Source organism: Aedes aegypti, chromosome 2 (genome assembly GCF_002204515.2).
Source record: "Aedes aegypti strain LVP_AGWG chromosome 2, AaegL5.0 Primary Assembly, whole genome shotgun sequence".
Taxonomy (NCBI): domain Eukaryota; kingdom Metazoa; phylum Arthropoda; class Insecta; order Diptera; family Culicidae; genus Aedes; species Aedes aegypti.
The window spans coordinates 344,461,502-344,484,055 of NC_035108.1; the positions used below are offsets into that span (position 1 = coordinate 344,461,502).

At 37.1% G+C, this 22,554-nt stretch overlaps 1 protein-coding gene across 1 annotated transcript in view; it reads left to right on the forward strand.

Annotated features, from left to right (window-relative positions):
* The window catches only part of LOC5569051 (cyclic nucleotide-gated cation channel subunit A), a 304,593-nt gene extending 300,710 nt beyond the window's left edge, over positions 1 to 3,883 (forward strand). The window contains exon 13 of the mRNA XM_021846153.1: positions 3,303 to 3,883. Coding sequence (XP_021701845.1) covers positions 3,303 to 3,573 — 271 coding nt within the window. The 3' untranslated portion in view covers positions 3,574 to 3,883. The remainder of the gene's footprint in view (positions 1 to 3,302) is intronic.
* The last annotated feature ends 18,671 nt before the right edge of the window (positions 3,884 to 22,554 follow it).

A 22,554-nucleotide genomic window follows, 5' to 3' on the forward strand; every position in this document is an offset into this window, starting at 1 on the left:
CGCAAGGGAGCGAATTTTTTGCGTTAACTTAATTATGTGTATGACTTTTTGATAAAATAAAAAGCTGAAATTTGGTAAATCGACTAAACTAGAGGCGATCTATCCATCAAAAATAGCGCATGTCGTTTTTATCGAAAAATGTACGTTTTATCCCATAGTTCAATCTACTGGTACATTACAACCATTGGTACTGGCACTCTATATATAATGATACGTCAAGAGTGCGTGGGAAACTTAATACCATCGATATTTTCAATGTCTAATTTTTCAACATTAGTCGTAGTGAGACGCCATTGAAAACAGAAGACAATCTCAAGTCAGATCAGACACTAATACAGACAACAAAACGCAGCTTTTGTAAGCACACAACGCAAACAATGTTTGACATAATTTATTATATAAATTATTCACTTAATTGTAGAAATCCTTGAAGAAGGCTAGATATACGCCGAAACTTCGGAAAGTTTTTGCTGCTCAAAGACTGGTAGAGCCGAAAAAAACCAGAAAGAAATAAGCCGTCACAGTCGATACCAACCACAAAATCAGAGTAGAGCTTTAAATTTATATAAAAATGTGTTCCCATGGTGGACTAGATAAGCTTAAGTTTGCATTTGTTGCTACTTTTTTACTTGAATGTTAATCTAATAATATTTTTAAATTTTTCTGCTCGGCAGTTTTTAAACCCGTTTTACTCTCCCAAAAGCACATTATCTTCAAGCCATAAATTTTATGTGACCAAATTTGGATGCAAACTATTTTATAGATTGGAAACCCGGCTGCACACGAACATTATTTGAAATCGGAGTTTAATCTAGCTACGGAGCTGTCTTACCAACAAACAGTTATTTTTGAACATTTGAGAGAAGAAAATGTGTAATATTGATTTCTAGTGAACTAACATCATAGTGTTACCATGAACATAGGCGTCAACTACATGAAAATATTAAGGGGACAAAGTTTTCTAGTCAATATTTAAAAATAGGATGTTTTTGTCCCTATCAAATGTTTTATCCCTAAACGATTTTTTTTTGTAAAAAATAAGATTTGATTGTTTTTATCTAAACGAATGTACAGTATTGGATAATACATACATTACGTATAGTTTTTAATAAAATTTGTTGATGTGGAGTTTTTTTTTTTTCAATCAGGAGTTCAAAAGCAATAGGTTGACTAAAGTGAGTTTCTTTTTGACAAATTTTAATGATTTAACTCAAGATATTGAAGAAATTTCTTTATGTAAACTTAAGCAAAAATGTAGATTAAGACGAAATGAACTTGTTGCAAAAGAAGCTTTTCAAAATAGATCAAATACATTTCCCTACCTTAAGCTTAGGCGTTTGGTACAAATTTAAGAAAGAAAAAACTTTAGCCACCTGCTCGAAGTGAAGTTCCGACCCATTTAGACGATTTTGGCATACTTTGCATGACAATCCGAAAATTGGCATAGAATTATTGTAGGTCGAAAAACATTGCGTTCCTTCTTATAGTTTTGTTTTAAATTGTTTTGTGGTTACGATATATTGGACAGAAAAACATTTCGTTCTACAAAAACGCATATATTTAATTTAAATTTACAAAATTGCACAACTTATTTGGATCAAACCCATGAATTAATGGAGAAAAAGCCCATGAAAGCCTTTAAGTTAAGTATTATATCTATTTTTAGTATTGAATTTATTAACATACTAGTGGTCCCGGCAAAACTCGTTTTGCCATCAAGTAGGCTGTTGAAAATTGCGGTGAATTCTCCCATACAAAATGCTAGTCCAGTTCACTTTCATTTTTCCAACTTTCCTGGTGAATATCCTGGAATTTTAACACACACAAACACGTCGGAACCCTTGACGTACAAAGCGGAGAAAGAATCATCCAGATCCATTAACTTGTTCGTTAGCCATTTCGTGACATACAAACACCATTCCATTTTTATTTATATAGATATAAAAGACTTAGTTAGTCTAAAATTTTGTATATTATTTTGCAAAGAGTATTGTTTGATCCTTCGACCTGGTTGCTTGCTCCTGCGGAGGCCAGCGACGAGGGCAGGATCAAAAATGTCGCGCGTCGTTCGCGAACCACGGTGGAATAGTATCGCAAATCGCGTTAGTAGTGTTTGATCCTTTGATCTTGTCGCTTGCTGGGCGAGCGACGAACACTTGTTCGGCGTTCAATGCTTTTATCGAGTAATATCGCGAATCCGGTTAGGCGCATTAATTTCAAATTATATATTTATCGTTTACCAAAACGAATCCTTTTGCCCAAACCTTTCCCATATCCAAACTCCCAGTGTCTACTTGTGGAAGTGCAGAGGACTCCTCGGCTTCCGTAAAGCAAGTAACATGTCAACATTTCCCTCCCATCCCTAAATTGACCTGCATTCGGATGCAGCCGGCGCCATTATTGTTTGTTATAATAATGAGAGCACCAGTACTTACACATTGAGGATGCTACTGTTCTTGCAATAACGGAGTAGCATCTGCGGGCGGTCAATCATGCTCATGCTCATGATTATGTATATTATTTTGCAAAATTAATAAGAGAACTTGTACATTTTGTTTTTCGTTATAACGGTTAGAAAAATTATTATTGGATCCAAAATTTCATATTTGCGATTATAGTTGAGTATTAAATAATTTGACAAATACCTTCCATATCAAAGAAAACAAAACTTCCAACAATGAGTCAAGTATTTTATTGCCAAAAGCTCCTCTAAGGTGACAAAACACTCAAGCTGACCATTATGGTTTGATATAGCAATATTTTTTAAAGTACACTGTTATTGAAATGTGTATATATTTTAGTGAATTGATTTGAAAAACCATATTTTTTTAGGGATAAAATGTGGTTTAACTTCTGAATGACATTTTCACAAATATAAAATATCCAATTCGGAGACGTTTAAATCAAACTACATTTGTTCTAAGAAATTTTCGTTAAAATTTAGTTATTTTGAAATAATCAACATAATTTGTTAGAATCATTTAGGGGTGAAATGATACTTGATTTCTCGTGAAAATAATTGGAGGGGTGGGCAAAAAGATGATCGCTGATAGTACGATGGTACCTTGAATATCAAGTTACAAAGAGTCGACCGTATCTCAGATTCTTATAAATTTACAAATTTATAGTCAATCTTGCGAAATATCTGGAAAACAGTACACTTGATGTTAACTTGATTTAACAAAAAAATAACAGTACACATTTTTAGGACAAAAAGGAGTACATATACTCTTAAAAGAGTACGTCTGGTAACCCTATCGCAATCTCATATCTTTTCTCCACCTTATCGTCTCTCTCCACAGGTCCATCACATCGCCAAAACGCCGCACCAATAACCACAGTTCTCCCCCTGGTGGCGGTGGCCTTCCCTCGACGACGACAGCATCCGGGAATAATGGCATAACCAATCGTGTCCAACAGTCGCGATCAGCATCGGCCCAGAATCGGCGCAAATCGGCAGCAGCGACAACGACGACGACGACAACGATGATGATGGGAGAAGAATCCGGCTCCCCGAAGCCACCTTCGTTCAACAACGGCAATAGCAACAGCAGTAAGCAGAATACGTTATGAATATGCAGCGTTCTCCGCCATTCTTCCACTCCGAGCTGGTCGTCGCATTCGTGGTGGCTTCTTGGCGTGTTTCGGTCGTGCCCTTGCATATCCGGGTGCTGCTGGACTTTTTTCTTGCAACAACCGGTCCATCTAGCAGGGTAATGGTCCGAGGGGCTGGACGTGACTATGACGACATTCATTTCGTTTCTGCTCTCCGGGAGGACACCAGATGCCATCTCGGAAGAAGCCCATCAACGTCGTCATCATCGACTTTCCGGTTGACGTCGCTACGGATTGGCGGCGTGTTCATGGTAAAATGGTCCATCATTACACGAATATTTATATCTATTCTTAAGGAGATGTGTGCGGTGAATATTAAATTTGGATAGCGCACTTGGAAACGTAGGGATGGTTGTGATGGTTTGCACGGTTTTGGACCACGGTGTGTCCGAATCCGTTATTATCGAAAAATTACCATAAATTGTGCACCCATCATTCAATAGACATGGTATCCAAGCATCCTCTCTGTTATTTTGCAAATGTTTCATCGAGTGAAATGGAAGTAATAGTCATTTGAATATTCTGGGCTATTTTCAAGGGGTCAATACAGTTTGATAAGAAAATAATTTTCGTGAAAAGATATAAACTGCTTCTATGGGGCAAATGTACCATTAGTGGTGCACCTAAGTGGAAACTGCATTAACGTGGTGATAATATCGTGACATATGCTATTTCAACCTATCAGTCGATAGATTTAAAATCTTTCTATCATTCGAATATATAAACATCACGATTCAATTGAAATTTCCCTCCAAAATAGGAACACTGTTCCTTCAGTGGAGGTATGTTTTAAGGTGAAGATACATCGAAGCCAAACCTTAAATTTTCTAGAGCACAATTCTAAAGAACTAAATAGCCGTATGAATTAATGGAGAATTTCAGGTAGAATTTTCAAGATGGATCTTCGAAAGAATTTATCAAAAAATCCTTGTAGGAATTTATTAACCCGTATAGGCTTTATTTGGTAATCATTTTAATTTGCATAAATTATTAAGATCTAATATTCAACATGATAAATGAAGAGATGAAAAACGTAAATTTCCAAAACCCATAAAAGTTTTTCTTGAAAGGCAAACATTCATACATCGAGAGTTGGAAAATATTTTGCAAAAATCACTGAATACATCCCAGCACCGAATTTAGGAATTTTAGGAAGGAATCAGTCGAGGTATTCCTGGAACATTTCCTGAAGAAATGCATGGAGGAATGCTTGAACAAATCACTGGATGAATTAGTTCCTGGAGGAATTACCAGCATCTCTCTTGAAAACCTGCGCACCTCAACCTCAACGAAGTCCTTCTCCAAAAATCTTCTAAAGCTGTTCCAAGAACTCTACCGAGCTTCCTCCAATGTGTCTTACTGGATTTCTTCCAGGAATTCTTCCGGTGATTTGCTACAGGAATTCCTTCTAGGATATCCTCCAGGAGTTTCCTCCAGGAAACCGTACGGATATTTCCATCAAAATTTTATCCGTTGATTTTTTTTTAAATTACCACCAGCAATTCCTCCGTGGGCTTCCTTCAGGAATTTTTCCGGGAACATTCTCCAGGAACTCCTTCGGAGTTTTGCTTCAGGAGATTTGATTCAGCAATTTATCTGAGATTTCCACCAGGAATTCTTCAGGGGACTTCCAAGAATTCCTGCGGAGATTTCGTCCAAAAATTCCAGTGGAGATTTATACCAGGAATTTCTTCGAAGATTTCCCCCCAGGAATTCCTTCAAGGATTTCAAGGATTCCTCCTAGGATATTCCCCAAGAACTCGTCCGGAAATTTTCTCCTGGAATTCCTCAGGAGAATTTCAACAGCGATTTTTCCGGAAATTTCACCTAGGAATTCATCCAAGAATTTCATCCAACTCCTCTGGTGATTTTTTCCAGGAATAAATCCTGGGATTTCCGTCAGGAATTACTCCGGATTTTTTTCCAAGTATTTCTCCTGGGATTTTCCCCCAAGTAATCCTCTTACAGTTTTCACAAGGAGTTCCTCCGGAAATTTCCTTCAGAAGTTTCAGATTTCCTCCAGAGTTGCTCCAGAGATTTCTCTCCTCCAGGAGTAGCTTCGGAGTTTCTCCAGGAATTCCTTCAGAGTTCCTTCATAAATTCCTCCAGAGTATTTTCGAAAATTCTTTCAGGATTTTCGCTGTAAATTCATTCTAAGCTTCACCGGAAATTCCATCAGAGTTCCTCCGAGAATTTTAACGTAGTTACAACCGGAATTCCTTCAGAGCTCCACCGGAAATTTCTTCGGATTTCCTCCATGAATTCATCCAAAATTTTTTCAAAGTTCCTCCAGAAATTCCTCAGATTTCCTTCAGAATTTTTTTGAAGCTCTTGCAGGATTTTCTTCAGAGTTTCTCCGGTTTTTTTTACATATTTCCTTCAGGAACTCCTACATTTGACGGCATGTCATTTCGCGGTCAGTACCAATTCGTGGTTTGAACAGAGATGTTTCGTCTATCTTGATAGTGCAATTTAAAGGACTGTCCGTGTTCAAAAGAAGGCTAAATCACCGATAAAAATGTTATAACTGAAACATTTTGAGTGCAACTCGTAGGAAAAACCACACCGCGAAATGTGTATAGACCACGTAATGGCATACCGCGTAATGGTTTACCGCGAAATCCCGGACAATGCCTTGGTGACACTAACCACATGGCCACGAAGCCCTTTTCCTACAGGAACGCCTCCGGAATTCTTCTAAGAATCGATCCGGAGTTGATATAAGATTTTTCTCAGATATCCTCCAGTAATTCTTATAGAGTTTCTCCAGGAAGTCCTTAGGAGCTCCACCGGTAGCTCCTTCAGATTTTTTGTGGGTCCTCCAGCAATTCCTTAAAAGTTCCTTCTGGAATTCTTCGGTTACTCCAAGAGTTTATCTGATACTTCCTTCAGACTTGCTTCGGGAAATACTCCGGAATTCCTCCGGATTGATCTGGGAATTTCTCCGCAATTTTTAAAGAATTCTGTCGCAATTCCTCTATGCATTCCTTCGGAACTCCTGAAATATTAATGCAAAATAAATCCCTGGTGAAATTTTTGTATGAATCTCTACGATTGTTTTAAATGACCTGGAGGAATCCTGAGTAAAACTGTCGAAGGAATTGGAGATATCCCACAGGTAAATTCTGGAAAACACTGGAGAAAATAACTGGAGTAATTACAGTCGACTCTCCACATCTCGATGTTCTACATCTCGATATCTCTCCCTAAGTCGATGATTTCACAAGTCCCTTCAGTCTGCATACATTTTCACTCTCCATATCTCGATATCCTCCTCATCTCGATATCTCCATATCTCGATGTGATTCTGATGATTTTTCGTTCTCAATTTTCTCTCCGTATGTCGATATGACCAATACCGAAGGTTACTAAACCCAAATTTTGGGATTCAAAACAAATTAGGACCGCAAAATGACGTCTGTTTGTGTATTATTTTTTTGGCAACGGAATGTTTTTCAATCTAGTATTCATCAAAAATTGGTTCTTTGTATCGATCTCTCCCTATCTCGATGGTCCCTTCGATATCGAGATGTGGAGAGGCGACTGTACTGTTGAAATTCCTCATAAAGAAAATAACAGGAGAAATTACAGTTAGAAATCCAAAGTAGATTTTCTCTACCTCCAAGAATTGTTCCAGAGATTTTTTTTAAGAATTCCTCCTGGGTTAATCTCCAGGAATTCCTCCTGAGAACTCCTCTGGGAATTTTATCCAGGATTTCTTCAGGAGATCTCCAGGAATTTTCTAGATTTAGTCCAGAAATTCATTAAGAGATTCCTCTGCGGATTTTCTCAAGGAATTTCTTAGTGGATTTTTTATATAACTTATTCCGATTTTTCCTGCAGGAATTTATCTGGGGATTTGCACCAGGAATTCCTCCGGAAATTTTCTCCAGAAATTTATCGGGGGTTTCCCAATAGCAATTCCTGAGAGGAAATCGTCCAGAAGATCTTTCGAGCATCCTCCAGGAATTGCTCCGGGGAATTCTTCAAGAAGCACCTCCGGAGATTCGGTCTAGGTCTTCCTCCAATAATTATTCCGGAAATTTCCTTTTCTTCAGAAAATCCTCCGCGATTTATTAACAAGAACTCCTCCGGGGATTCCCTTAATAGTTCCTCCAGAAAATTCCTTCGGATGTGCTCTGGACATTCCTCCATGATTTTTTTTTAGATAAGCTTCAGAGTTTCCGCAGGAATTCCTTCAGAGTTGCTCTATGAAATTCTCCGGAGTTCCTTCAGGAATTCTCTCAGAATTATTGTTGGGAATCCCTACGAAGCTCTACCGAGAATTCCTTCGGATTTCCTTCATGGATTCTTCATGAATTCTTACAAATTTCCTCTAGAATCCTTCAGAAATTCCTCGTAGCTCCTCCAGGAATTGTTTTGGAGATCCTCCATGATTTTCTCCAGAGTTCCTCCGAGATTTCTTCCATAGTTCTTTAATAACGTGTCTAGAGGAAAATCAGCACGCAACAGATACGTCAGATTTGACAATTTTTAAAGTTTAGAACAGCGTGTTTTTAGTACATGCGTGCAATTTACGCAATGCATCATTGTGGGTTACTTGATTGAAAATCATTGCTTCAAACCGAGCCGTCAGTTGAAGTAGTAGAAGCATTAACCTAAGAATGCTAATGTCACTGCTGTTCGTGTTACCAACATCTAGTTTGCCACGAACTGACAGCGTGAGTACCGGGCCTCAAAGTGTCAGATTAATTTTAATAACATAAACAACAACATGGTATTGAACAAACAATGAAAACCCATAAATTATGGTAATATTAATTGAAATTAGTTTTGTGACAACAACTTCTAATATTTCTATTGTTGAAGTCAACGTTGGAATTGAGGTTGACGGACCATTGTGGAAGTATGCTGATACTTTTTAAGATGTATCAATACAATATCAGCTGATTTTCTTCATATAGGGGAAGTGGTGGAAAAATGAACAGGGGTGGTAAAATGAACACCGTTCTTTTTACCGAGAAAAAACAAATATCGATGAATTTTTATCACGCACGGACGATTTAGAGCATAAATCTGAGTGTTCGAGTTGATACGGAGGTCAATTGAAGTGACAATATCAACAAAAACTAAGATTTTAGAAAACCACGTTTGAAAATTAGAACTGACGTAACTTTAAGCTCGGAAGGCTTCAGGTTTTTCAGTGAGGTGAATATCGTTATGATATGATGTCAAATCTGATACCTTTATACAGTCGACTCTCCATAACTCGATATTCAAGGGACCATCGACTTATAGAATTATCGAGTTATAGAACATACCGAGACAAAAAATCCAAAAACGAAAGTATTAAATTTCTGTGTTTCCAATACTTTTATGGTCACTTTTGTAAGAAAGCAATATCATTTTGTTGATAGCAATTTGAAAAATTATATTTGAAAACTTTTTTCCAAATAGTTGAAAAATCACATATTTTTACTGAAAATCAAAATTTATATTTTCATGTTTTTTTACTCTTACTTAACTGATTAAAGAGTTTATTCATTTTCAAACAAGAATTAGTCCAAGTTTCACCGTATAAGAAGGATTTCAAAATGGATATCGAGTTATGGAGGGAAATTTTCCTCTCGCGTGACATCGACTAATGGAGATATCGAGTTATAGAAATATCGACTTATGGAGAGCACGATGTATGGGAATTTGAAGGGACCGAAAAATCCATCGAGTTATAGAGTATATCGAGTTATAGAACATCGAGTTGTGGAGAGTCGACTGTAATTCTTTTTGAATGGATTACAATCATTAATGGATGTATTTTCGGTGGGGCAATGAAAATTTTCAGAAATATTTGTTTTGCTCACGTTTTTTGCGTGGTGTTCATTTTACCACCAACCGCTGTTCATTTTATCCACATAGTGCAGGTAAAATGAACATTTGCATCGCTTTTTGATAGCGATGAAAAAATGGTAAAATTTAGCTATTTTAGTCTGAATCCATGTCGCTGCTATAGATTACATCCCCATTTTCAATGTTATGCGATAGAACTATACAAATTCCTCGTTTTTCTATCAGAAACAAGATGATTTCCTTAACGTGTTCATTTTACCACCCCTTCCCCTATATTTAATATCCCAAGATGTCGAGATAGTTGGCGACACTAATGCGCAGATCAGGAACGAAGACTTCTTTGAAAGCCTCCATTACGTTACCAATGATAAAGGCCTACTGCTAGGAAGTAGACGAACAGCAGTACCTACTTCACACGCAAGAATATGCGCAAACAGTAGAAGCATTATCATTAAGGTGAAGATGAATCGCTGCCAAACCTCAAATTTTCAAGAGCACAAATTAGGAGAACCGAACATACGTTTGAGCTGAAAACTTCATCGATTGGTCACCACCATCTAGTAACGTTAGCTCATTGGTAACGTAATGGAGGCTTTCAAAGAAGTCTTCTTTCCTGATCTGCGCATTAGTGTCGCCAACTATCTCGACATCTTGGGATATTTAAATATATATGAAGAAAATCAGCTGATATTGCATTGATGCATCTTAAAAAGTATCAGCATGCTTCTTGCATGTCAGCGCATATAGTGATACTTTTCCGCATCAATATGACAAATGAGGACTGCGATTTATTACTTTAAAATTGGGAACTGCTATGCCAACATGGTTGCCAAAACGATTGACTTGGCCTTAACGGGATTGGCATTAATGTATTTCTAAGTCTTTCCAACATATTCTAAGTAGAGTTCAAGAAGATTTTTTTAACTTTCCTGTTGTTGTAATCCGATACACTCATGCATTTTTTAACACAGTAGATAATGGAAAATATTAAGATATTTACAGACATGACAGCGCTTTATTCGGCAGGCACTCATCAATCAATTTTCTGACGTATCCCCAGAAAAAAATATCTAAAGTCTTTCCTGAAAAAATATCTAAGTCTTTCCTGAATATTTCTGCAATACGTATATATTTGAACTTTTTTTTTATTTTTTCGATATCATTATCCTTTATATATGTGTTCTGCAAAAAAATGGGAGAAATCAGGAAAAATGAGACACCTACAAATGATTACCAGGAGAGGAGTAGGCACCACTCCATTCCTCGGAATTTGTTTGCTTAAGATATGAAATTTTTCTTAAGCCATTCGATCGCAGCTAAATTGTGTCCATTAGAACACTGTGGGATGACTGAAATGGTTTGCAACGATTCTGGATTAGATGAGAGCAATAATGTGTGGATGGGGCATGATTCGGGACACAGGGATTTTGGGAAAAACGTAATTTGTGGCTTTCCACCAATGGAAGGTCGTGATTTGTTTTAATACTAGCGCTAATTGTGGTATTCATTAGCGTGTTCATTACGAAGCGATGGGGCTTTGGTGGATTTTTAGCTAAATTGCAAAATGTTCATTGCAAGTATGGTTGGAAAACTGTTGACCGGAAATGGATTCATAATCGAATTGTGGTTAAACTGATCGGAATAATCAATTATGTACGTGCCTGCGCTTTGGATTTGTGTCACTGAAATTTAGTGGAATAACTTTTAGCAGATTACTTATTAATTCGAAACTACCACTACAACCATTAGTTTGCCAATGCTAACTAATCAAGCTCATAATAATCTGTTTGTCTGTTACAAGACGGTTGGGATAGAAAACTTCGAAGGGATAAAGTCAAAAATATAAATCTAGTAGAAAATTTCTTGGAAGAATAAATAGCTTCCGAAATAATAAATAATTCACTATGAGCTAAACGGGACTGGTTTGAAAAATGTCCAAAATAGGCTGTATAGAGGTTATCATCAAGTCCTGAGCCAGCGAAAGTACTTAAACTACATAAAATTTCTTATATGTATTATACCCAGAACGGCAACCATCTCCATGGCATTTCCATGTCCAAGTGTGCTATCCAAACCACCAACATCTCCAACACAGAAAATGTGCTAACAATACAGTAGAACCCTGAAGCAAGCTGGAGTAAAGCAAAGAAAAAGTGTACTAACGTGCCTCGAAAGTATTTTTATTTTCAATATTTTGTACTTAATGATTGTGATAAGATGACAGAGAAATACAAGAAGAAGAAACAGCAACCAAGCTCTAATGTTGAGGTTAGTGCTAGGATTTGCAAACACATTGAAAAGCGGAAACCATTTAGAATTACCAGTAGGAATTGAACGTAAACCAAACGGTAACAAAACAAAAAGCCTAATTGTCCTAATCTAAGTTTATATGCTACTTAAGGGAGCGCGATAGCCTTTAGTTTGTGACGAGTTGTAACAACACAGAATGTTTCTTATATATCGAATCGGAAGAGAAGACAATTACAGAGCATAGCAAACAAATTTTATGGAATGTTAACTCTTACAGAGCACTTGAAAGTCGCAGGATACCCCCTGCTCTGTAAAAGGGCGTTTATAGTTCTACCTAAGAGTATCACATAAGTAGGAAATATATTTAAAAAAATGCATTCTCCTTCCCACTGTAAGAAAACAACAACAAAGCAAAGCATTTCTCTAAAGTGAAGTCATCCTTCGAAAGACCAAATCTGCTCTTGAACAAGCGGACGTTCTTGTCGAAGCGTTGAATTTACCATTAAGTTAACCACTTTGAACAGTGACCGTCTAGAAGTTGTACGCCATAAGTTGACTCAAAACTAACAATACAAAAGTACTTTTCATCGCGACAGTAAGCTTCGTCGGTTTTCCCAATAAATTGAATCAGATACATATCGTTTGAGAACAATTGTTAGTGTTAATCAGAATAAACGAAAATGTTCAAAGCTTATGGATGGAATCCAAGCAGAAGATACAAAAATTGAGTGTATTTTTATTTCCCATTGGCATTCATTCTGAAGAAAACCTTTGCCCGTCACTCGTTCTTCGTTCTAAGTTTTCAATTTTGATGTACCTTGTAACCGAACTGTGCACAATTTCCTATCGTTAACCTGTAATAGTGTTGATGTTACCATTATAACCTTAAGCTAAAGAATCGCGGCACTTCATTACCCTTTGAAATACCAAACAAATCATCGTACGATTGTTAGTCCTTTTGAAACCCTTCAAGTTAAGCCTTTTATCTAATCTTATTGCTATTCATAGTTAAGCCCAACAAGTCAAATCCATTCTCTTTTTCTACTGTTCCATGGTCAACGAAGCTGAGAAAAACTCATTTCCTATTGTGAATTAGCAAACATAGTAAGGCAATTTGAAATCCCATTCAATGGAACACCTTTGAATCAACCTTATGCGAGCGAAAATCGAAAACAAAGTGTTAACTGTTTCAAACTATAGATTGGAGTATACATACGAACAAACCGAAAGTGATGGAATTATAATATACTAAAACCTATGTAGGGATCCTGTGGTAGTCAACAACACAAATTATATATATTTTTATTTGAATGAATTGCTTCTGAAAGAAGCAACATAGATCTTACAACTGAATGATTGGAGCAAACTAACAAAAGTTTTCATTCAATATAGCTACGAAGAATAAAGCATATTTATACACATTTTAAAAATGCAAACAACGCTAAAATGGCGGAAACAAACAAAAAATCGGTGCGAGTAAAACTACCACTGACTAAACCTAATAGAACCTTAAGAAGAGCAAAACGGGCATAACTTCGTTGTTATGGTAAGGAGCGAAGATAATACATTATACACAATTAGGACGGAAGTAAATATATATAAAAAGATTAAGCAAACGAGGATCTTAACTAACAGAAAATGGTGTATGTTTTGTAAACATGCAAAGCATTAAAGCACAAGTCGGGCAACAAAGTAAAGTAAGTTAAACAGGTTGAGAATAAGAGATCAATTTTAATATAAAAACCAAAAAAAAAATCCATCGCAAGGTTAACAACTGGGTATGGATGAGAGCCATATGAACAAATTTAAGAAGGTGGAAATTCATAGGAGCAAACTAATAAATTTGAGTTGATGAAGTACAGAGTGTATTTTCTATAATGCCGAAATTTCTTTGTAGTTACCAATATTAAAGACGTTCTTTCAATTATCTAATAACTTATGATCTCGCCCTAAAAGCCATTGGTAACCGAGTGTGTAATTAGCTAAATGAGCAAATGAATTAACAAAAAAGAAAACTATCACCGCTGTGAGATAGAAGTGGATTTGCTTTTCATTGTAGTAGGGGCGCCTGGGGTAATATGCACCACTTAAGGAAGCTGTGCCGAAATGAACACTAAACAACATGTATGTAGTGTTTTAATATACGAATCTAGTTGGTTAAGGATTACCCTACATGGTGTTGAGCAAATTTTCATCATAATTACACTAGATTGTTGGAAAATTTAACTTTTTTCATACACTATGTTTGAGTGAATTTTATGCACCTCTTTTTAGGGCAGAACACACCTCAACATTGAGGCAAGATGCACCATCGTGATTTAAACGTAATTTTATTTATCTAAAAACACGAGTTTTGGATGATTTTCGCTTACGAGTTGATACAATTGTGCATAAATATGTAAGTAAAGACTTCAAATAACTTTACTTTTATGATTGTGATTTATTTTGGAATGGATCGTTCTGCCCCGACCAATAGAGTGCATTTTGCTCCAACGGGGCGGTTAATAGTAAATGTTATGGAAAATAGAAATCTTTGTGTTACATCGCCAAATATCTCATCAACAACTTACCCAGTATCTAATCATCTGTTTTATGGTTAAATATTGTAAAAATTCTCAATTCATCACTTTCAAAACAACATCGAGAAAATTACATCAGAATCGTGCTTTTCGTATTTATTGTTCTATCTCCCTGTTGTGTTTTTCCCTCAAAACTAGTTTATTTCAGAGAAATTGACAAGGTGCGTTTCGCCCCGACGGTGCATATTACCCCAGGAGCCCTTTTATGTCAAATAACGTGTAAATCCTTTCGTTTGCCCAAAAACAACAAACTACACACATTTGTATATGAATGGCGTTTGGAGCGAGATCGCAAATTAAGCGAGGATCATGGTTCAAAGGCGAAGATGCTTACCATATTCTTCCATCATGAGACAAACACAAGGTGGCAAACATTGCTTCTATGCCGATTTGATGATTCTCCAACAGAGATTTAATTCAGAGAAAACTGAAAGTGTCTCTCAGTTATCACTCTGTATAACAATTATGACCCACAACACATCATGAGAACCTGTTCATCATCTACTACTATAGCTATGATTGAATTGGGGGGCTAACACTGAATGATTAAACCCATCTGAACAAGCTCTAAACCTTAGAAACACTACTGTGGTGTATAATGTGGGCGTAATAAAAATATGGTAAAATGTGGTAAAGGACGATTCTTTCAGTTTATCTTGGCAAAATGGCAAAATGAGCACGCACAAGCAGTGCACACTCACTCTTGTTCGTTTTGGTTTGCGTTTGAATCAATTCAACGATGGTAGCCTTTGGTTGTGTTGATGGAGACGAGGTGGAGTGAAGAGCGTTAAACGCTCAATCACGCATACCAAGAAGCATCGTTATAAGGGATGCCTGATCGGCAGAATGAAAGAGGAATACAAGAGAGCTTAGTGACAGTTGAACACACGAACACATGCATACGCTAATCATACACAGTTTGTTTTTGTTTTCCTCAACGAAACTTGCACACACTTTCCAGAGGCATCAAAATGCATATGGAAATATTACCCAATTTTAAATATTTACACCCAAGTTCTGGGTGTTTTCCGAGACAGAGTGCATATTGTTTTCCTCTAAGGTTCACAATCACATCTACACTAGGGCACCCATACCATTGAGTGTGATAACCACTAGACATTGCATGGCAGAGGGAGTGAGAAAGAAATAGTCATTTGAATTCGATGCGCGGATAATAGAATTTCCTTCAGTTTGTCAACGGCTTTTGGGGTGAACAAACACCTTTGGATTAAATTTGCAATTTGCACTACTGCTATCAGATGTTCGGGGATGACAAATGGACCAATGCACGAATTCACTATTTGACGTTTGAGCGGTGCCGTGTTATTTATGTGACAATGGAAACGAGTGAATTCGGCACCGCTCAAACGTCAAAAAAGTGAACCCGTGCACAGATCTATAGGCAGTAAAATAAAACATTCACCCCAACGGTAAAGGCCCAAACGCAATGATAGTGGAACGGCAACGGAAAGCGGAACCGGTTCGCCAGCATGAATCACATTATTTCGACTGAGCTGTCAACGAATGAAAGTGAACCAATACTGAGTCGACTAGCATGTTATAGTTCATCCTGGCGGACCGGTTTCGCTTTCCGTTGCCGTTCCGCTTTCATTGCGTTTGGGCCTTAAACAACGAGAAAATGGATCTTATCACCGCTCTCTCTTTGGAGCTCTTGTTCGTAGCTGTTGTTTATTGAACTTGTTACAACTTGCGAAACATTTACGATCATGGACCGATACAGATGGGATGTTTTCTTCGCTTTGCATTGATCATGTTTCGAAATCAAATGAAAGGTAATTCTGCAATGCCGCGGCTCTGACAGGCATTGCAGAATTTATTCTCTACTGATTTTAAAGCACGATCAAAGCAAGCCAAGAAAAACATCCCATCTATCACGAGTTCACTAATTTGACATTTGAGCGGTGCCGAATTCACTGGTTTCCATGGTCACATAAATAACACGGCACCGCTAGAACGTCAGATAGTGAACCCGTGCATCGGTCCATAGAGATCCATGATGGGCAATGTATCGCAAATTGTAACAAGTTTGATAAATAAATTCCCCTGGCTCACTTCCACACGCAGTCAAGAGCGAGGTTGCCGTTTCTCCAAACAAGATGAGTGTTTCAATTTCCAATGCGCTTTCTACACGTTCGCTGAGTGACAAGTGAGACAAAAATGGCAACAGAAAGATTCACTACCGACTACGTGTGCCGTTAATTACATTCCGTGCGTGTGGCCTTCTTTAGCCGAATGGTTAAAGTCCGCGGCTACAAAGCAAAGCCATACTGAAGGTGTCTCGGTTCAATGCCCGGTCTGTCCAGGATCTTTACGTAATGGAAATTTCCTTGACTTCCCTGGGCATAGAGTATCATCGATTTTGTGCGATCGGCACTCATTTCTGAGTTTGACAAGTTTAGCGTGAACTTGCTAAACTCAGAAATGAGTGCCGAGCGCACAAAATCGGCCTCTCTTCATGCAAAGGAGGCTGGCTGTACGCAGTTTTGTGCAAACGGTGGTAAACAAACCGAATGAGTGAATTGCGCACAGAGGAGGAACGCTTGGAATTTAAATTTTAAAGTTTTCAGAGATTTTTTCATTCGAATAGCCGAAGCGGAAGCAAATGAAGAAAAAACTTCTGCATTTGCAACCATCTTTCGACTTTTCGGAATTGTGATGTTATCGGCCTTAGCAGTCTAAGTTGCAGCAAAAAACACTTTCGCATCTACATCCGACGGTTTCGGTAATGTATTTTACCTTTTTCAAGGACTAGAAGCTTGTTTCTTTGTACAGAAATAGTATTGCACTACATATGATTATCCTCATGCTAAGATGGCGCTCTCTTCGGTGCATGTGTGCCGATAATTTTGTGACACACTGTATCATAGGCGGTGTGCTTTAAGTATAGCAACTTATGCTTTCAACTATAATTTCTATGTTTTCGTCTACGTTTCAACTCGCTTGACAGCCTACGCGATTATTTAATCCCAGAAAACTCCCCATCTTACCAACGGCCAACTGTTTGCTGCCGCGCGGGAGATGATTGACAGTTCGGTTTCCATTGATCCCCGCAAAGCCGAAGGCCAACACGTCGTCTACTCACAGAATAAGTGCGATCTACACAGTATTTTCACTCAGTCAGCCAGTTCTGCATTGGTTGCCTCATTCTGTGTAGTTTTAACCTGGGAGGGAGAAACCAATACAAAATTTCTCTACGTCACAGTGAACCGAGATTTTGCTGTCACAAACTGTCACTGTGAGCCCAGATCTTAAACAATGGACAAACATGATAAAAGCGCGTAATTAGCCAAATCATATTTTTGCATTTCATCAAAAGTAGTAAAAATCGAATTAGAATAATTTCATGTACCTTCAAAATTATCGTCACTAGAGCACCGTTTGTTCTAATTGAATACAGTGGGATTCCGTTTTTGGCAACAAAGTTGAAATTTTCAGTTGCCAAAAACGGAACCGTGCCAAAATCGGAACCCATATTTCAAATTTTATTTTTCAAATATTAGTTTTGAAAGCATCATTACAATGTTAATACATCATTTTTATGGAATCATAAGGCGTTGAGACTTCGAAAAGGTTCACTTCGAAGCATTTTCCCGAAGGGTTATACCATGCTATGAATCTATAGCTTCGTAATATTAAATCTGGCAAACGATATTCTGGTCGCGTTTTTACGCCTCAACGTATTCAATTATTTTTTAGAAGCTTTATGCATAATTTTTGTATAAGAGGGCCTTGTAAAACCAATAATCGCATAAGTGACTTTTATTGAAGAACTGGACATTTTCTTAAAACTATGAGAGAAAACAAAAAAAATGTTTTTTTTTAAAGACGTATTTGCGAATCAAAAGCGCTGGGTATTGCAAAACGGCATGACCTTTTTTCTAATTAAATGAACATTTAAAATCAGTTTAACTTTTGGACTTTAGCGTAAAATTTGAAAAATTCGGTAAGTTTGGAATTGCTCCTTCAATTTATGTTTCTAATAAAGTGAAGCATTTTATAATGAATGGTTGACAGTATCAAAAGGGCAAACAAAAACATGAGAAGATGCATAAATGTCTTGTAATTGTGTGGAATTTATTTTTTTCTTGAAATAATTGTTAATTTAGCTAGATATATGCTTTACACCTGCCTTATGGAATCAACTGAAATTTACAGGATCCTGTTATGAAACCTCATGAACCTTATAGGAATCTTCAGGTTCTCATAAGAAATCTACAGAAAAAACGCTTGAGCACTAAAGCATCTTGCCAAGCATCCGTAGGATCTCGCAGAGCGTTCTAAGGATCTTGTTAAGGATTTTGCTATGAGTTAACATCTTGGAATTCCGTTGCGATGTTGCCGAAAATTCTCAAGTCTCCGATGAAAAAAAAATAAAAGTTTATTATTATTAGGCTACCACTAGCACACCTCAAATTCCTCTGGGAACCTTTTCAAAATCCTAAAGCTTTCGCCGAAAATATTAAAAATACTACTAGAAATTCACATTATCCCGCTTAAAATTTACAGGACGCCCTAGAGTTTATTAGGAATCACCAGATTTTGGACATAATCCTCCATAACCATTTATACACTCTAAAGATCCCTTAAGAAGCTCTCAGTGTCCACTTGTAATCTGCAGATATCCTCATGAATTCGTTAAAATTTCTGAAAAGTTCCACAAGAACGAAGAATCCCTTAAGGATTCTCCAGGGTACAGTAAGGATACTCATAGACTCAGCTCGTAAGGAACATTTTGATGATGTTGAGACCCGTATCCTTGATTAATAATCTTGTACAGAATTCTGGATCGTCTCTTAACAAATCTTACGCCTTATAGAGTCTATAAAAAAAAGAGAACGTAGCTTTAAATAGTTGACGCAGAAAGATCAATATATACACCAATACCACAGACAAAAAGTAAAAACACTCTCAGTCGTATTTACCGCACGCTTCAATGGTATTATTGAAAATAAATTGTAGTTTGGACTGTATTCGCATTTGTCATGTTATTTAATGAAATTAAAAAAAAGGTTATGATACACGACATTTTGCTGTACATATTTATATCTATTATTGCGGTGTGTTTTTACATACGCAATGTTTGTAAATCCATAATAATAAAGACAGCGAGACAAAATTTATGATTGTAACTCTGTGTGAGTCATAAATTTTTCGTTGCTCTTATGTGCTTTGTTCGAACAAGCTGTTCCAAATCTGAAGAAAAGTGTTTTTATTGTATCACCTACTGGCAGACTCAAGTGGGCTGGTCAATATGGATGCCTATGAAAAGAGATTGGTCTTAAGTTGAGATACTGGTGGAGATTATTGGTGTCATGAAACGTTGCCTATGTATGACCAATGACCATTCTTAAGTAAGTAAGCGCGTACGCGAGTTCTAGTAGTTGGTGAGATTTGGGGAAACATCGACGAAAATGGAGATCTGGAATGTAATCGGTGTGGAGTTGACATGCTATTCAAGTGACTAAAGCAACAGACACGATAATATTTACAAAAAAATACAAATTTTAATGGTATTGAAAAATGTTGCCAAAAACGGATCCATTTTGTTGCCAAAATCGGGGGGTGCCAAAATCGGAGCATGCCAAAAACGGAGCATGCCAAAAACGGAATCCCACTGTATAACGTATTGGAAGGAGGCTCTTTTTACTGTTTTAAATATAAATGAGAATTAAACGCATAGAAAATTGTGGTCCTTTTTCAATGTTTGTCCAGAAAGATCGAAGGTACACAACAAATGAAAACTAGCGATTTTCACCAAGCCTGCCTTGATTGTCTTTGGCAAACTGGAGTTATGTTGCAGTTTGGAAAAATTTTGTATCAAATTTCGTGTGTTAAAACCTGAGAGGGAGGCACAGATACTACACACGAAATTGGACACATTTTTTTTTCCAAATTGCAAGATAACTCCAGCTTGCCAGCGACAATCAAGGCAGGCTTAGTGAAAATCGCTAGTTTTCATTAGTTGTGTACCTTCGATCTTTCTGGACAAACATTGAAAAAGGGCTACAGTTTTCTATGCGTTTAATTTTAAGTTTTAATGAAAACAGTTAAAAGAACCTCATTCCAATACGTTATATTTAATTAGAATAAACGGTGCTCTCGTGACGTTACTTTTGAATGTGCATGAATTGATTTTAATTCGATTTTTACTACTTTTGATGAAATGCAAAAATATGCTTTGGCTAATTACGCGCTTTTTCTATGTTTGTCCATTGTTCAAGACGCGGGCTCACAGTGACAGTTCGTGACAGCAAAATCTCGGCTCACTGTGACAGAGAGAAATTTTGTATTGGTTTCTCCCTCCCAGGTTTTAACACATGCGCTGCGTATAGCTGGCTTAGCGTGCACACGTTTGTGGTTCGTCGGGATTGCGCTCACCCTAGTAGCGTTCGGCTGTCACTGAACATTCGATGGCAACAGATACTTTGTTATTTTTTATTGGTAGCACTCGGGTGAGTGAGTGAATTTTCCCATGTTTGCTCATAAGCCTGTCCACAATCACAGAGATTGCTTTCCGAGAGACTAATACGCTTGGTATGTGCGTTTAACGAATACATAGTGATTGGGCATGATCCAACACAACACACGAATGAAATCTCGACTTATGTCCAACCCCTTAAACCAAGTTTTTTTTCTACACCTGTTGGAATGTGGAATGCAGCCATCTAACCATTTCTGTTGCCAACTGATCAAGGTTTCCTGACCGATCAATGCAAAAAAAATCATCGGAAAACGCTCGTAAACATTACCTTCCTTAACGTCTGCTTTAGCTAGAGAGTCCGTTTTCTCATTTATCTAAATCGAGCAATAAGGGACCCAAAAAAGAATGATAGAGTATGAGCAATTCGACAAAACATTCAATGTTTGATGATTCCAAACAAGAAATTCACTGAGTGCTTTTCCGGTTTCATTCATCTTGATCATTGACATGGCTATCATGGATATCTTGTTCCATGGACAGAATAAAAACAACTGATGAACAGTCAAAGTCTAGAATTGATCATAATTGTTGTCAACCAAAGATGAACTGATCTAATGAAATTTTCAATCATCAATGGATTAAGAATAGAGTGCCTATTATTGGACCAGAAATCTCGGGACTCGACAAATTTCAGGATTTCTCGTAGGCCGGAAAATAATATCTAACGTTCCGAAAATCTCGGGATTCCGGAACAACATTCCATGAATGTTGAAGTGTTTGAAAACCACTAAATTTAGATATAGCAATGAAATTCTAAATTTATTGAATATTTGAAAAATCCTGAGATTTTCCGGGACTACAAAAATGAACTACATGACTTTTTTTTGGTTGTACACATATAACCAAGTACCATGGCCCCACAGTTATGGATCAAATAGTGTGGAGTCCAACCTATAAAATTCAATAAAACGGCATGGAAAACGTAAAATTGTAATTTAAAAGCACGAATCGAATCGTTTCAAATTGGAACTTCGGTTAGTAAACTGTTTTGAGTGTAATATTTACATAGGATTGCATAAAAATCAAAAATTGTGTCGGTTCCTGAAAACCATATTATGGATCAATTTTCATATTATGGATCAAATTGTGACATATTACGGATCAGTGAGCAAAATCAAGAGATTTTCAACTCAATGCATCTGTATTGCATAGTATGGCGAAATTTGACAATGTGTCATATATTACTGCAAACAATACCAGTGTTAGAGCTGGAAACAAGGGTAAAATGCCCTTTTTATTGTGATACTGCATTGTAGTAACTGAGACATGAACTGTTTTCGCTCCACACCAAGTTTTCCACCCTTTTTTGTCTGCTAAAATATGAAATTTACAAACCTTGATGTTTTATTAGTTTTATCCTTAGTGCTATTGTCTGAAAATGACGAATCCAATGGATAAAATAGCAGAAATCTACATTCTTTGGGAGTGATCCATAACCGTGGTAAACAATCATTTCCTGGTCCATATTATGGATCACTAGTTAGAAGTGCTAATATTTGGTATTTAGAACAAAAATTCAAGTAAAATGTTTTCCAAAGATGAATTCATTCGAAGCGAACGAGCATAAAACATGCTATAATATTTGAATTTCACCACCTGTGGGAGCTTATGAATGCTGACGGCACTTCTTACAGAAAACGACCATATAATGATAGCTGTGTGGTACCAACTAAACATTTGTCAAATACACCGTTATTTAGCGGTTGGATGTTGTACTTAACATTACAAATGGTAGAAGACAAATAGTATAACATGCGAAAAATATGTTTTACGTCAACGTTTATGTTTTGAGCGAGTTAT